The 17,239-nt window shown below is 38.5% G+C and overlaps 1 protein-coding gene across 1 annotated transcript in view; it reads left to right on the plus strand.

Moving 5' to 3' along the window:
* Positions 1 to 41: 41 nt before the first annotated feature.
* Positions 42 to 17,239, plus strand: part of PDE8B (phosphodiesterase 8B) — a 300,459-nt gene continuing 283,261 nt past the window's right edge. The window contains exon 1 of the mRNA XM_044680884.1: positions 42 to 392. Within this exon, the coding sequence (XP_044536819.1) occupies positions 42 to 392 (351 nt within the window). The remainder of the gene's footprint in view (positions 393 to 17,239) is intronic.

The following is a 17,239-nucleotide window of genomic DNA, read 5'->3' on the forward strand; positions in this document are numbered from 1 at the left end:
GAGGAGGAGGAGGAGGAGGAGGAGAGGGGGGAGGTAGAGGGATGGGCTGCGCTCCCAGCATCCACGTTTCGCAGAGCGGCGTGATCTACTGCCGAGACTCGGACGAGTCCAATTCCCCCCACCAGACCACTACCCTGTCGCAGGGCACAGCTACCACCTTACACGGCCTCTTCATCAAGACCGACGCCGCCGACGCCATCCCCTCGGTGCTCGCCTACCAGAGCCGCCAGGCCGGGGCCCCGGGCGCTCGCCGGGAGCGGAGAGAGCTGGGGAGCAGCAGCAGCAGCAGCGCGGGCACCGCAGCCTCTGCCCCGACCACCTGCAGGGTGCGCACCCATTACTGCTGCAGCAGCGCCGAGGCCGAGACCCAGACCAGCTACACCAGCGTCAAGGTAAATGTCCAAGGCTGTGGGAGCTGGAGGGGAGAGACGGACAGCTGGGTGGCGGCAGGGTTCTCTCCGCCACCCCGACCCCTATCCGTGCGGCAGAGGTTCCTAGAGCAGAAAAGGGGTCATGCAAAGTGTTGGGGTCAGACTTCTGTTTTGGAGTGAGCAGAAGTTAAGGATGTCACACATAAGAGAGGAGAAACCAGAAAGCTCTTCACTTTTGATCCAGGGGTTGGGGATGGGGGTGGTGAGTAGAGAAAGAGTAAGGTGACAGGGTCCTGAGGAGTTAGGACAGGAAAAAAAAAAAAAAAAAAAAGACGGGTAGGTGGGTGTTCTTAAGCTCATTCATGTTGTGGGTGTGTGTATTGGGAGGGATGGCTGAAGGAGGGAGCTCTGGGAGAAGGAGATGGGCAGGCTCCGCCTTCATTGAGAGAAAGGGGCAGAAGGCTATGGCTCTGTTTATTCAGAAGAAGAGGACAAGACGTTGGTGTCATTGAGAGGAATTCAGCGCAATCGGAGTGAATGAGGGCCAAGCCGCCCCAATTGGTTGGAGCGTATACCGTGGTTTTTCTGTGCTCTGTAAATGAATAAAATGGAGGTAGTTAGTATAGCAGAATGTGGTTTGTGTCCCATATTGATGAGCTTATCTCTGGGGAAGAGCACACACAGTACTGCAGCCTCAATTGAAGGGAGAGAGAGTTCGGATTTGTGAATGAATGTAGGTGTTTGTATATGTGTTTGGGGGAGAAATATGGGAAAGGAGAGGGGGTGGTATCAGAATGAAAACTTGAATGATTTTTTTTTCTGATGTTTTACCTTAGCCCCCTTCTATGTGTTGCTTGGATCCTGGAAATTAGAGGCTGGAGACCTCGACACACAAGGCCTATTCCCTGTGATCAGTCAATACTTGGACCATACAGAGGGTTGGCAGCCAATTGCATGTCTGGGATGTTGCTTTACGATGCTGAGTACTTGAGGATTCAGAGGAGGATTCCCCCCTTCCCGACCCCCCCCCCATTATCTAAGATATGGAAAATATTCAAAGTTGAAAAGATCTCCTCAAGGGTAGCCTCCAGCTACTGCTTGCCCCCAGTATTGCTAACATTGTTTCTTTTTGTGTTAGTAGGAAAGTGAATTTACTTTTAAAAACAGTATTTTATTGTATTCTTTCAGAGAACTTGAGAACAAAGGTCAGATTGAATTGTGTAGATTTGGGCCTTGCAAGATTTTGTTTTCCCCCCCATGATGAGGAAATGATGATTGGCATATCACAGTAGGGAGAAGGAAAAATAATTTTCATATCTCTAGAGAACCCTTCATGTTAATAGCAATTACTGCATTTTCAGGCAGAAGTGCATAACCAAGAACTTGTTTCAATGTATCTTAAGACTTCTGGCAAAGGAACCATTATATATTTAGTAGTCAGGAAAGTGCTCCAACAATTGGCCTAGTGTGAGGACTTATAGCTTGTTCACTTCAATGGTTTAAGTCATCAGCTCTTCACCAGAGGGGGTGGGGAAAAGGCCAAATGCAGCAGCTTCCAGTGTAGAAGCTTGAAAATCTGAGAAATAAATCAAGTGTGTTTTTGTAGACATAAATTTTCATTTAACAATATGAAATCTATCATTGATTTGTTTTTGTGGTGACTATTTAGAAAGGATCGTTCTAGATTTTGTTGAAAGTTAGAGTAGAATGCCCAGAGAAAAGGTGACATCATTAAACTTGTTGGTACCTACTTGTTGCAGGGTCATATGGCCAAATGTTATTCTTTTTTTTTTTTTTAAACCTAATTTTCTATCTTAGTAACAACTCTTAAGATGGAAGTGCAAGGGCTAGACAAGTGACTTTTTCAGGGTCACACAATTAGGAAGTGGCTGTGGATAGATTTGAACCCACATCCTTCCAACTCCAAACTTAGTGTTCTACCCACTGTGCAACCTCACTGCCTCATAAACGTTATATACTTTTACACATTACAGAGGTAATGCAAAAGTTACTGGTGTTCAGGGCTTAAAATAATTAATCACTCATGCAGTAATCCTGTTTTGGAGAAGATATTCTAAGAGTATTGTCAAAAAGCAAAAAGAGCTGTCCATTCATATTTATAGGTAGATAATTTACAGCAGCATTATTTATAATTGCCCCACACTGGAAATAAGCTAATTGTTCAAGAGTTGGGCATGTTGTTGTTGAGTAATTTGTATATAGCAATATAATGAAACCCAGTAATGCAATGAAAGTGGATACTTATTCCATAACTGGATATATGATCTCATTAGTATGGGTACTTCCTTTAGTGTTTCATATAAAACTCTATACATGCAACTCAAATTGATCAATACAAGGTGTAAATTGAGGCATGGAATGCACAGAAATTTGGAAAGCCATAAAATAATATAAAAACCAGAGCAATTTACATATCAGCTTTTGTTATTCCATCATTTCAGGAGTACTTGACTCTTCCAGACCTTATTTAAGGTTTTCATGGTAAGGCTACTGGAATAGTTTATCATTTTTATTTTCCTGCTATCAGGAAACTAAGGCATTTAGAGTTAAGTGACTTGTTCAGGGTCCCACAGCTAGGAAGTATCTAAGATGGGTTTTGAATTCAGATCTTCTTGACTCTAGGCCTGGCACTACCTACTGTGCCACCTAGCTACCTCCTCCTCCCCACATACTTCGAATACAATTGTATAAAAAACACATATGTATTCAATGTTGGGATGACTGAAGAAAGAAAATAGAAGAGTAGCTGATAAAAATAATTCGAAGCTGCAACTTTATTTAGTCAAACCATATAAGTACTTTAATACTCTTGGAACTTTTAATTAATATATGTCCATATACATTTTTCTTTAAAAACAAAAACAAACTTTACTTTCTTAGTGACAATTCTAAGACAGAAAGGTAAAGGCTTGACAAATGAGATTAAGTGACTTGCCCAGGGTATAGCTAGTGAAGTAAATATCTATGGCTAGATTTGAACTCAAGCCCTTTAGACTTCAGGCCTGGCACTCTATCCTCTGAGCCACCTAGCCCCACCCCCCAATATGTTAAGCCTTATAATGTACATTATAAATTATTTGGGGTAAGGTGTATAGATTTTTAGAAATGTATCATTTTTAAATATCATGGCATCATAGATTTAGAGCTGGAATAGACTCTAGAGCAGGGGTCGGCAACCTTTTAGGCCATGAGAGCCATAAACGCCACATTTTTAAAAATGTAATTTCATGAGAGCTGTACAGTGCTCACAGTGCACGCTCCTGTAACAGTGCGCGGTCCAGTAACAGCGCCTGAAAAAAATTGACTTTATGGCTCCTGCAGAAAGAGCCATATCTGGCCCTCAAAAGAGACAGATATGGCTCGAGAGCCATACGTTGCCAACCCCTGCTCTAGAGGTTTCATTTAACCCAACCCATTCATTTTACCAATGAGGAAACCGAGGCCCAAATCTGATCCAAGGTCACCCAGATAATAAATGGTAGAGCTGGGATTTCAGTGTAGGTCATTAGATTCCAAAGTTAGCATATTTTCCATCACACTAAGTTTCTTTCCAATTTAAAAACTGTTAAGAAAGGCAGGTGCATAAGTGTAACCTTTATGATATGGTTACACTTACTGTATTGATAGATTGGCATCATTTTTCTGTCTTTTTACATTAATTATCCTTCTTATCCACTTGGTCTTTGTTATTCCCTAGCGTTCAAAAATGTGTGCTCACTCCCTTTCTTCTTTTCATACAGGATCATCTCATTAAAGCTTTTAGACACATGAGACATTCTGATGTCAAAAAGTGAGGCAAAGCAAACCACTTCTGAATATCTCATTTGCTAAAAAATAGATTCTACACATTAACAATTCATGTGGAAGATAGTGATATCATTGGGGTTTTCACCTCTGGGATGAAATACTTTTTTACTTCAATATTGCCATAATGCTACATTTCCCCAACAATTTGATTATTCCTTTAAAAACAAATATCACTCAGACAGGAGAATCCCACAGAATGCTCACTCCTGGAATGTGCCAGTACTCCAGTTTAGCCATTTCTCTTCAAATATTCCCAGAGGAAGGGTGTATGTAACTCACCCCATAAAAAAGCTGTAATTCCTTTGAGTTTTACTTTCTTGCTTTAATTGTGTTGATGAAACCATATAGTAAAGGCATGCCTTAAAGAACTCATTATCTAACTAAATGAGGATTAACCACGATATTTGGATTTCTACTCAGCAAATGCTTTCCCTCCACCACACAAAATGTTTGAGGGCCACCTGTCTTGTCATTAGTTTGTGCCCTCAGAGAACACATATATTCAATAAGAAAAAGACAACATTAGGATTTTAAATCACCTACAAAAGAAAATGTATAATGCATTTTGAAAATAAACAATTTATGGATAATTTATTAATTCATTCAGAAAGTACTTATTAAATACCTAATATGTGCATTCTGCTAGGCACTTGGGGGGGGATTATAAAGATGAATGACAATCCTGGAGTTTATAACCTGGTAGACCACATATACAAATTGAGAGGTGATGCAAGGAAGGCAGAAATTGTTCATTCAGCCTCTAGGATTGCCTGCTAATTAGATATCAGCCCTCTGGGCTGCTGTTCTCTGCTGTCTCATGATTACTGGGATACTTCAATTATAACGTTAGTTATCATTTTTTAACCCTTGACCTTCTCATTTCTGAGGCAAAAGAGTGGCAAGGACTAGGTAGTTGGGGTTAAGTGGCTTCCCCAAAGGTCACACAGCTCGGAAGTTTTTGAGGCCAAATTTGAACCCAGGGTCTCCTGTCTCCAGTCTTGACTCAGATTTGGTTCTTAGAAGAGGGAGGGAGAAAGGAGAAGGAAGGAGGAGGAGATAGGGACATTGGGAAGGAGAGAAGGGGGGAGGGGGAGAGAAAGGAGGGAGAGGGAGAGAGACAGAGAGACAGAGACAGAGAGAAAACACATGTGTGAGCCAGGTGAAACCTCTTCCTGGTGGACTTTAGGTCAGGCGTTTGGAGCTGGTATTTCTGGATGCTGTTTCATAGATCCTTGGGCTATTTGTCCCTGGGGGTGATTTGTGCCCAGGGTCATGTTGCTGTGTTGTCTGAATTCTTGGGCACAGACAACACCGAAGAGTTTGGCTGTGATGAATTTGAACCACAAGATTTGTGACAGCTGCAACACCTTCTGAATCATCCCTTACTTTTGTTGGGAAATGAGATGGTGAGGAGGGAGACAGGCTATGTCAGAGGTCATGGGACCTTGACAGATGTATATTGGCCCTGGCTTCTTGCTTTTCAGGTGGATTGCATCAACCTAAAAGCCATGGCTACACTGTTTCCTACACTGCCCTGTATGGGGTAGGGGTTGTTCCATTTGTCAGGGTCCTCTGTTCGCCTGCTACTTTCAAACATGCTTTCCTTTGACTGTTGCTCTTTCTGCTGCCACAGAAAACAGATCTTGGAAGCGCCTGATGTTATTTGCCTTATTGTGTTTGAGGAGTGCTTCCCCATCTGTTGTGCTTGCTGTGCCCCGAAATTCCATTCCTCCTCTCTCAAAGTGCTCTCTCTTCCCTGCTCCCATCCAACTCACCTCATCATGTTTGGGAGCTCCTGATTGCCTCAGCTCCTCTGAATTGATCTCTACTTCGTAGGATTTTAGAGCACAAGATCACAGAATCTGAGGCTATCTTGTCCTACCCATACCTATGTAAGAATACCTTCTACAACCTACCTGGGTGCTCCCAACCTTTGGAGCAGCAGATTGGTACTAGTTGAGATAGTGAATAGAGTGCTGGCTGGGCCCAGAGGTAGGAATAGCTGAGTTCAAATCTAGACACAAACATTTAATACCTGTGTGAACCTGGTCAAGTCACTTCTCTCTGAGCTTCAGTTTCCTAAACTGTAAAATGGTGATTATTATAGCACCTATGTCTTAGAGTTATTGTGAGGATCAAATGAGATAATGCTTATAAAACAGTGCCTGGCACATAGCACATAAATGGTTATTATTATTGTCAATCACAATTAGTTGACATATTTTCTTCAGCAGTTTGAGAGCTCTAATTTTTAGGAAGGTTTTCCCAATTCTGAATTTGTACAGTTTTTGCCCATTTTGTTCTTTCTTCTGCCTTAAGTGCCAAGTTGAACTTAACTAACTCTTCTCCATAACAGCCTTCAAATACTTGAAGATCACTATTATGTCTTCTCTTATTAAATCTTCTCTTCCCCAGACCAAATATCTTCAGTTCCTTTCATAGGCTTTCCTGTAGAATGATTGTGAGACCTTTTGCTATCTTGTTTGACTTCCTGTGGATGCTCTCAAGCTTATCAGTGCCCGCCTTCAATGTGGCATGCAGAACTGAGCATAGTACTCTGGATATGACCAGGGCACAATATGGTGACACTATTACCTTGCTACTCATGGACCCTCTACCTCTCGAAATGCAGCCAGTTATTATCACCATTTGAGTGATGAGATGACTGAGTCTCAAGGAATCCAAATAGTATGCCCCAAGTCTCTATAAGTAGCAGAACAGGAATCTAGGGCTCTTGATTTCCAAATCAGTACTTTTCCAACTATCCCACACTTTCTCCCCTTTCTTCCCTCTCATCACTGTTCTTCCAAGAGTTTCCATGACTCAGTAAAGTGGCAAACAAAGGAAAACCTTGCAGAACTGAATTGCAGGCAATATGTGCTTTTTATCTCATGAACTTTCTATAGGTTTTTGGTGCTCTAATGCTTCAAAACCCAGATACAATCTAGTCTAGTCTCCTGCTTTATTCATGAGTTACTACAACATTCGTGAAATGGAGATCATTTAGCTTCAATTTAAACACTTTTAGGGAGAGGGAGCTCACTACTTTACAAGGTAATTCATTCCATTTTTCAGCTATTAGATACTTCTTATTTTCATCTATGTAAATATATGTGTTCCTTTAAGTTCTGACTATTGAAACCTAGTCCATTCAAGCATTTGAAGATAGCTGCCATGTCACCTATGTCTTCTCTTTTTCAGGATAATCATACTTCCTTCCTTCAGTTGTTCCTAGTAATTGGTTTCTATATCTTTCGCTATCTTGGTTCCTTTTCTCTGGAAACTCTCTATCTTGTCATTGCTTACTTTAGAGATTCATGATTTCAGTGGTGTTGGGTGAACTTCCACTGATGTAAATCATAACACTTATACTCTTGACTGTATTTTTTCATGGGTTATTCTGGCCAAAAAGCATCATTACTAGTAGGCAGTCTTCTCATGATGAGCTTTTTCAGATTTAGATTTGCTGGTCCTCAGATGCCAAATATAGGATCCATCTTCAATGTGATTCTCAGTTTGCTAGAACATGTATTCTGATGGAATAGCCTTTGAGAATCCAGGATCATCTCCACCCCACCATGAGGCATTCCAGTTGAACTTTAATGGAATAATTTGTCAAGATTCTACTTTAAATGTGGAGTTGAAAGCTGAACACAACTCTCCAGATGAGCTGAAGCCAGTTCATTGTACAATGGGATTCTCATCTCTTTTATTCTGAGTACTATACTTGTACAAAGTATGATAACATGCTAGTTCCTTTGGTAGCCATGTCACCATCTATTGCTGGCTAATATTGATCTCGGAAGTCAATTAATACCAACACTTCCCCCCAAATATTTTTCAAAAACAACTACTTTTAAGCCAGTTTTCCCCACTATATAGTAAGTGAACAGTGAATGTTTCTTAACATATCAGACTTCACATTTAAAATTAAATTTTATTTCAAAATGAAACCAAATCAAGCCATTGAAGAACGCACAAGTGTTGAAAAAATCGGAGTGCTCCTTATCGAATTTCATTTTATAGATTTTGTCCATTTAAAAAATCATTTGCTGAACATTTATTAAAAATGCCTACTATGCATAGCCTTTCATCCCAGATATGGAATGGTCTTTCACCAAATAGATGACAATTTATTAAATGACTTTGGATCAAAGCATGGCGGAAATTTGAAAGTTGAATAGCCTTGCTCAAAATTTTCCATGGGAAAGAGTCTTCAGATAGAAGGTGATAGTAGTAAACCATGTGGGAGAGGAACATTATAGGTAGGGAAGAGGAAAGAGGAAGAGGACCCAGAAAAGGAAGCTAAAAAGCACTGATTGCAAAACTGAGAAGAAATGGGAAAATAGAATGGAATGGAAACCAAGCTAGGAAAATTTCACGGATATTGTGGTTAATAGAGTTAAATGCCCCCAGGGAAGTCATATAGAGAAAAGGCTTTGGTTTTTTGTTTTGTTTTGTTTTTTGCTTATCATGTCATTAGGGACCTTCAGGAGAATAGTTTCAGCTGAGCTGTGGTGTGAGGAGGAGAGGACTTTTACTTTTTTGATTATCAAGTTTTCTTCCATTTATAGAAAATGAATTTATCAGCCCTTACTTTATCATTTGGGATCACATTTAGGAAACTGTAGTACTTTCGGTGATCCCAGGCTGCTTGTTTGTGCCAAAGTCTATCTTTTTTAAAAAGAATATTCTCTCTATGATGCTTTATGGCTATGAGTCATGGAATCCCATCAGTTCAGAAGAATTTCAATTGCGGGTGAGTCAAAGGGCAGTGGAAAGATGCACAGTGAATGGAAGTAGATTGTAGCATATTATCCACAATGATTTGCATTCAGGAAATGGCATAAAAGACGGTGTATATGACCAGAAAGGAAGGTGGGACATTTATACAGTGAAAGTGAAGGATAATAGATGGAAATAGATAGTATTGCAATCGTATTAGAATATCCAAGGAAGATCTTCCACATATTGAATGGGTTATCTAGGAAGGATTTTTTTAAAAGATATTTTATTTTCTTAATTACATGTAATAACAATTTTCTACATATGTTTTCTGAAGTTAAAAGACCCCAAAGTCTTCCTTCCTCCCTCCCTTTCCCCCTCCCCCCCAACCTGAAGATGGCAAGGAATTTGATCTGGGTTATACATGTATTATCATGCAAAACATACTTCCATATTCTTCATTGTTATAAGAGAATCCTCATATAAAACCAAAACCATAAAACAAAAGCCATTAATAGTGAAAAATCATATGCTTTCATCTGCATTCTGATTCTAACAGTTCTTTCTCTGGAGGTGGATAGCATTCTTTGTCATAAATCCCTCAGAATTGTCCTGGACCATTGTATTGCTGAGCGTAGCTAAATCTTTCACAGTTCATCATCCAACATTGCTGTTATTGTGTACAATGTTCTCATGGTTCTGCTTATTTCACTCTACATCAGTTCATATAGGTCTTTCTGAAATCATTCTGTTCATTTCTTATGGCATAATAGTAGTACATTGCCAACATATACCACAATTTGTTCATCCATTCCTCAACTGAGGGACATCTTCTCAATCTAGGAAGGATTTATGGAAAAAGTATGGACAAGAATAACATGGGATGAAAATCTATCAGTGTAGGGTATATTTAGGGTAGCTAGGTGGCACAGTGGATAGATAGAGTGCCCACCCTGGAGTCAGGAACACCTGAGTTCAAATCCAACTTCAGACACTTCTTAGACAAGCCACTTAACCTTGTTTGCCTCAGTTTCCTCATTTATAAAATGATCTGGAGAAAGAAATGGCAAACTGCTCTGGTATCTCTCCACTAAAATCCCAAATGGGGTCACGAAGAGTCAAACATGCCTGAAATGACTATAATAACAGGATACATTCCTCTATCTGATTTAATTTGAAACTATCTGTTCAAAGACACTGGCTTTGATGTGCTGCTCAGTGATTAAATTAGGTGAACATTATAGGTTAGTTTGAAAAACTGCTAAATATATTATAATTTATAGTTCCTTCTTAAAACAGCACTATGAGATAACTCAATCAATATCCATTTCCTATTCAGCATTAAAAAAAGTTTTATTGATGTGTTTTGTTTTTCCATTACAACCATTTATAGATTACCCCCACTATGTGAGGTCTCTTGTAACAGAGTAAAACAATCAAATAAAACTAATATTGGAGCAACTTCAACTGAAAGTATAGGCAACATTTCATATCTGTAGCATCCCCCCATCTGTTTTTATTTAAAAATGAATAATCTATTTTGTCTACATCCCAACCACTCTCATTCCATTGAGGAAAAAAATTCTGTAAAAAATATGGATAGTTGAGCATAACAAATTCCCTTAGTGACTGTGTACAAAAATATATGTTTCATTCTGTTCCCTAAATCAATCTCTTCTCTATAATGGATAGCATGTTTCATCATCAGTCTTTTGGAATTTTGAATGGGCATTGGATTGATCAAAGTTCATGCAATTTTTAAAATTTGCTTTTTACGATGGTGTGATTGTATACCTTGTTCTGGTTTCTGCTTGTTTCATTCTTCATCTGTTTTGTAAAAGTCCTTAAAACTATTTCATTTTTATAATTATGTTATAGGATAAATGTTTGTGATATCATTTAGTATGAGCATTCTTTCTATCTATTCAGATGGTACCTTAAGTTTTCATGACCCCTCCAAATACAACACTTTTAGTATTGAGCCCCTCTAGATCTAGATTAGAATCATCTTTGGATGGCAATTACTAAATGCTTCCAGATTGGAATGACCTGCCTGAGCTTGTACTCTATTACCATAGCCTTTTTTTTTTTTTATATCTTTTTTTTTTTTTTTTTTTTTTTAAACCCTTACCTTCTGTCTTGGAGTCAATACTGTGTATTGGCTCCTTGGTGGAAGAGTGGTAAGGGTAGGCAATGGGGGTCAAGTGACTTGCCCAGGGTCACACAGCGAGGAAGTGTCTGAGGCCAGATTTGAACCTAGGACCTCCCGTCTCTAGGCCTGGCTCTCAATCCACTGAGCTACCCAGCTGCCCCTATTATTACCATAGCCTTTTGAAACTCAAATATAACATTCATACTAAGGTGATGGCAGTGGAAAAGGACTTCATTGGTGAAGATTGGTGTCACTTGCCATTTTTTATACAGGAGGTGATTAAATTAGATGACTTGGGCAAAGGGAATGGTAAGGCCAAGTTTGTTTGTTTTTTTTGTTTTGTTTTGTTTTGTTTTTGAGAATTTTTAAATCTTTAGTCTTTTGACTAATTCAGGAAAGGATTTTGCCTAAGAGTAGCTGCCTTGAAAAAATCACTTTTAGAGAGAGTGTTAGCAAGATTTTGCTTGTGAGAGATTAAAGGGTTCTTCATATTTTCACAGCATAGGTATATAACTAGGATCTGAGGATTAACCACCCACTATAGCATCTGGTTTCCCTCAATGTCAGAGTCTTCCTAGACTGTGTTTAATTTTGGTTCTACACTATCTAGTCTAACTATTTTAATCCATTTACCGTCTCCCTAATGTAATTTCATTTTAATTCACATGAATGCTTGAGTACAATAGCTAGAGACCATTGACCTCTGGTACTGACTTGCCCTTTAGATGGAGAATTTGTTTTTAGATGTTGAGTATCCCCTGACCTTGTCGTAACCTTTATGGCCTTTCCCTTTCTAGTATAGCTTTACGAGCTCCTGTGTGTAGGGTAGCATTGGCTAGAAGTATGCACACAAGGGCATAGATACCATACATCTCTGATGCTACTTTCCCAGGGAAGGGTGATGAAGAGCCCATAAATCATAGCCAAGGTACCTCCAAGTCCTAGTTAGTGGGTCCAGACTGCCTAGCTATGCCTTCTGTCTCCTTCATTTTACTCTAGCCCACAAACTTGTGAAGATAATGACCTGTTTGGGAAAAATACTCTAATAGCCTTATCCCTATCTTCTTTCTTTGAATATTTTCCCCACCCATTTGGAAATTAGACTACACTGGAACTCACCTATTCTCTATAACTCGAGCATGGGGACTCTATGGATTCTCTAGCACTTGCCATTTATTTCTTGCTTTCATCTTCTTTCATTTTTGCAACTTTGCATTTCTGTCTTCCCTACAACCCTGACCTTGAGTTGGCTCCAGCCCAGAGGGAAGCACATAAAAATCTTTCATACTGAGGCAGAAGTTGTCTCAAGTTTCGAGATCACTTTGTTCTGTCTGTTTTGTGTATGTTCTGATAATTTGCCTGGTTTATGATCCACTGTCTTGCCTTGACCTATGAAATCTGTGTTTTCCTTGGTAACTAAAAGCTTGTCTGGTTCCTGACCCATTTATTATCTTTCCTAAACCTCTGATACTTGACTCCTGACTGCTTCCACAGATCTAATTTATTCATTTCCCCCCCTTATCATGTCAATATTCTCCTCTCTCCCTGCAACCTTCAATATTCACACGTAAGAAGACTCTGAAAATTAACGCTGATTATAACATGTACTCAGGTTTTGTATGTTAAATTTGGGAGTGGAGATGGCCCATGACCATCTATTGCTGATAAATGTCAGATAATTTAGAAGTTTGGGCTGGTAAATGTGGATCTCCTGGTGGTCAGCTGGTTACTGCCACTAGTTCCCTCATCATTATGTACCTCTCTGTTGTTTCTGAGAATTCCTATCAGACGGAATTGGGGAAGGAAGGGACTCTCACTTTCTATTCCATTTCTCTTAGAACTCTAATATGAGAATTGCTCCTTTCCCTCACCCCCATGACCAGAGGTCTTTGGAGGAAAAGGTTAAAAATAAAAACCCAACAACAACAAAAAACAAGCAAAACTTGTCTATGTGAAATTTGGGAACTCTGCCCATTTCCTATTTGTTGTTCCCCTTAATTTTAACTTCCCTACAATTTAAAACTTTCTTCTCCAGTTTTATGTGAAAATATTCTTTATTGGCATTTCATACTCTAAAAATTATGTGTTTACATGTGTCCTAGCATTCAACTTTGGTAGCATTTCTTTCACTTTATTTTTTATGAATATAGGTAGGTTTATTGTTAACATACGATAGTTTTCAAGTATTATTATGTTTTGAATTTATTAGTTTATAAATGGTATCTGATGACTTTTCCCCTTTCTTTCCCACTAGAGGGTAAATGTTTGCTCCTAAAATGTCAGAGGCGGATGCAATCTTAGACATCATCTAGTCATAGTTTGTTAATAAGATTGGGAGCTATAAAGGACTTTAATGATGCAGATGAGGAAACTTGAAAACTAGAAAGGCCACGGGTTTCCCAATATCTCTCGGGTAGCAGATGGCTAAACCAGAATTCAGATCCAGATTTTCTGACATTGGAATCTAGCTTTCTTCTCACTGTTGCTATCTAATTATTTTTGGTCATGTGCAACTCTTCATGACTCCTTTTGGGGTTTTCTTGGCAAAGATACTGGAGTGGTTTGGCCATTTCCTTGCCTAGCTCAGGGTTATATGATATATATATATATATATACACACGTGTGCACACACACACACATATTGTTCAGGGCGACACAGGTAGTCAGAAGCCATATTTGAACTCAAGTTTTCCTGACTCCAGGCCTGATGCTCTTCCACTGTGCCACCTAACTGCCCCTCTTCCCACTGTGCCATGGCAGATACAAGATTTAAAATTGTTTCTCCTGATTCCTCATCTGAAACTTCTCCTACTATACAAGACCATCTCTGGAGTATAATTTCGATGCTTTACTCTATGCTGTCAATGCATTCTAGAATTTTACCTTTAAAGATAAAGTGATTTGTATATGGTGGTGGTAGAATAACAACGTTTTCTTAAAATGGGACTTAACAAGATTCTTAGAGAAGCAGAATGGTAGTATAGACAGATGGTCAATAATGGACTTAGACTTAGGAAGACTTGAGTTCAAGTTATATCATAGACACTGGCCGTATGATCCTGTATAAGTCACTTCCCTTTGTGGACCTCAGTTTCTTCCTCTGAAAAATGAGGTGGTTGAACTCAATGACCTTTGAGGTCCTGTCCAATTCTCCATCTATTATTCATTGAAAAAGAGGAATATTTTATCTGTTTATCCACCTATTTATTAATTTATTTTGTTATCTGTTTCTAAAGAGGAGCAATGTCTCTATAGTGACTAGCATTTGCAGGCTATTTTTTCACATCAGGCAAAGATATAGAAAGATATATAGATCAGATGGTCTCTTAGAGACTTTCAGAGTTTATAAGCAATAAGAGCCCAAGATTGCAGGGGACCCCTAAGTTTAGCTGGTAACAGTCGGGCAGAGACATTGAAGGGCAAAGGGGCATATTGAAAGTCATGCACTACCCAATTACTTCCTACCTTCTCCATTAGTATTTCAGTCTTTACCTGCAATAATATTCTGAGCTGAGTTAAGAATTCAAAAAATATTAGCAATTCTGCCTATATTATGCCATCTTCATTCTACAAAAAAGGAAATTCAGGTGATTTGGTAATATCATATTTCTGATTTGGATACTTAAGAAATGCTAAGATTTTAAACTTGCAAATATATACTAGAATTACGAATAAATTAATTTGGCTAATAAACTCAATGCAGTTATCTGGCAGATGATTGGGTTTTGTAGTATTAGTAGTCTGTCCTTAAAATTTTGTCTTTCTCTTGGGATATTAAAAATATATTCAAGTAAAACCCTTTTGAACGCTGTTATTCTCTTTGTGTGTTTGGGTGGTAAGTCTTATCAATATACTGTATTATTAGAAAAATGTTACACTTTAAAGATAACAATTTATTTTCTCAGAGTGAAAGATGTAATCATACATTCCATAGGAGTTTGACTATTTGTGTGAGTCAGAAAGCCTGAGAGTTATGTGTACTTTTAGAAGTTTTAGACAGCTAACATCATGAAGGTCTCTTAATTAACCCATTACTTAAAATAAAATATAAAAACATGTAATCACCTCTGAAATAAAGAACCTTAAAGAATGGTAAAGCATCCAGTATCTAGTAGGTAAGTAGTCAACAAATATAAATAGACAATTAAAAAAAGAAGAAACACATTATCTTTATATTCTAAAAATTCACAGCCTAATACACACTTCCAAAATCATTTCCGTATATATTACAGAACAAAAAGAGAGTTTTTTTAATGTGAAACTGAATCTCTATTATGTAGAACTTGCAACTTTCAAAACTATCCTTTTCTGTGGTTCCTTCTGGCCTTTTGTTCTTTTCTCATCTTTTTATTTTAAATCTTATCATTTGCTTTTCTGTCCCATCTACCTCTCCCCAACTCCTGAACCCCAAGTAGGAAAAAAAGAAAAAAAAAACATATACACAAGCACGTGCATGAGTGCACACACACACACACACACACACACACACACACACATACACATATAAAATCAAGCAAGACAAATCTCTACTATGATCACGTTAAAAATAGATGTCTCATTCTGTATCTTAAGTCCATCACTTCTTTGTCAAGAGATGGGCAGCAGGTTTCACTGGTTCATTATTGGACCTCTGGAATTGTGGTTGGTCATCATTGTATTGTTCTGTTCAGAAGCAGTGAGGTAGCACAGTGAATTGAGAGCCAGGCCTAGAGTTGGGAGGAACTGGGTTTCAATCTGGCCTCAGACATTTCCTAGCTGTATGACCCTGGGCAAGTCACTTAACCCCAGTTGCCTATCCTTTACAGCTCTTCTGCCTTTGAATCCATACTCTAAGACAGAAAGTGAGGGTATAAAAATATATATTAAGCAAAGGATTTATATTATTCATTTATACTTATTGATTTCTCAATTTTTAAAGTGCATCAACATTTTGATGATTACTGTTTTGTAGCATCTGTAGATCCAGTAAAGCTAGGTACACTCTCCTCCCCTCCGTTTTTTTCATTATATCCCTTGAGATTCTTGATTTTTTGTTCTTCTAGATGAATGCATTATTTTTTTTTTTGTTCTATAAAGTAATCCTTTGGCACCAAAAAGTTTATGTGGACTATTCAGATAGTATTACCATTTTTACCATATTTCTTAGCCCATCCACAAACAATAAGTATTTTCCCTCTCTTGTCCTGTCCTGCTCGCTTCTTTTTAAGACTAGTTCTCCATATCTTATCCAGACTGGAAGTATAATAGCCACCCATGGGCCTGGTCCCAATATTTGTGAGTAGGGAAACTTACTTTCTCTGTTTTTCTAACCTTTGTTGGTTCACCCCTCCTCAGGCAGAATATTGGCCCTTCCCTCCTGAGAGCTCATCATATTGATGCTAGATTTAGTGTGGACAGCCAATCAGTTTTAGCTCTCTTACAGTCCAGAACTCCTAAACTCAGACAATCCACCAGCCTCAGTCTACATAGTAGCAGGGTAGGTGTTTGTCACTACCTTTTTTTTTTTTTTTTTTTTGCAAAGCATATTTTGCCATTATATTCACATAATTTAGAAATTAAATAATTCTGTGAGCTATTAAAGAAACACAAATTAAAATATTTCTAGTATCGACCACCCACACCAACTAAATTGACAAAGAAAATGAAAAAGGCAAAATTCAAGGTTGGTAGGGCTATGATGAAATGGGTAGCATTCTAGATCCATGTATCTGCTTTAGTTAATATTAGTCAATTAGAACTACAAAACTGTTCATACAATTTAATCTATTGATCCCAAATCTAAGTCTGTAGTATAATGGAAGCATGCCATTGACAGTTAATGGCCTATCTTTATAGAAATACTCGTAGCAACATTTTTCATAATAGTAGCAAGTGAGAAATAGTGTGCTTGCTCAATGATAGGGGAATAGTTAAACAAATTGTGGTATATGTATTCATTTGGGCAGCTAGTAGATAGAGCATTAGGTCTAGTATCTGGATGACCTTATTTCAAATTTGGTCTTAGACATTTACTAGCTTTATTACCTTGGGCAAGTCATTTAACCTCTGTTTACCCCAGTTTCTTCAACTGTAAAACAGGGATAATAATAGAACATACTTCTCAAGGTTGTTAAAAAGGTCAAATAAAGCCATATTTGTAAAGTGTCTGGCACAGTCATTCAGT

Source organism: Gracilinanus agilis, chromosome 1 (assembly GCF_016433145.1).
Source record: "Gracilinanus agilis isolate LMUSP501 chromosome 1, AgileGrace, whole genome shotgun sequence".
Lineage (NCBI taxonomy): Eukaryota > Metazoa > Chordata > Mammalia > Didelphimorphia > Didelphidae > Gracilinanus > Gracilinanus agilis.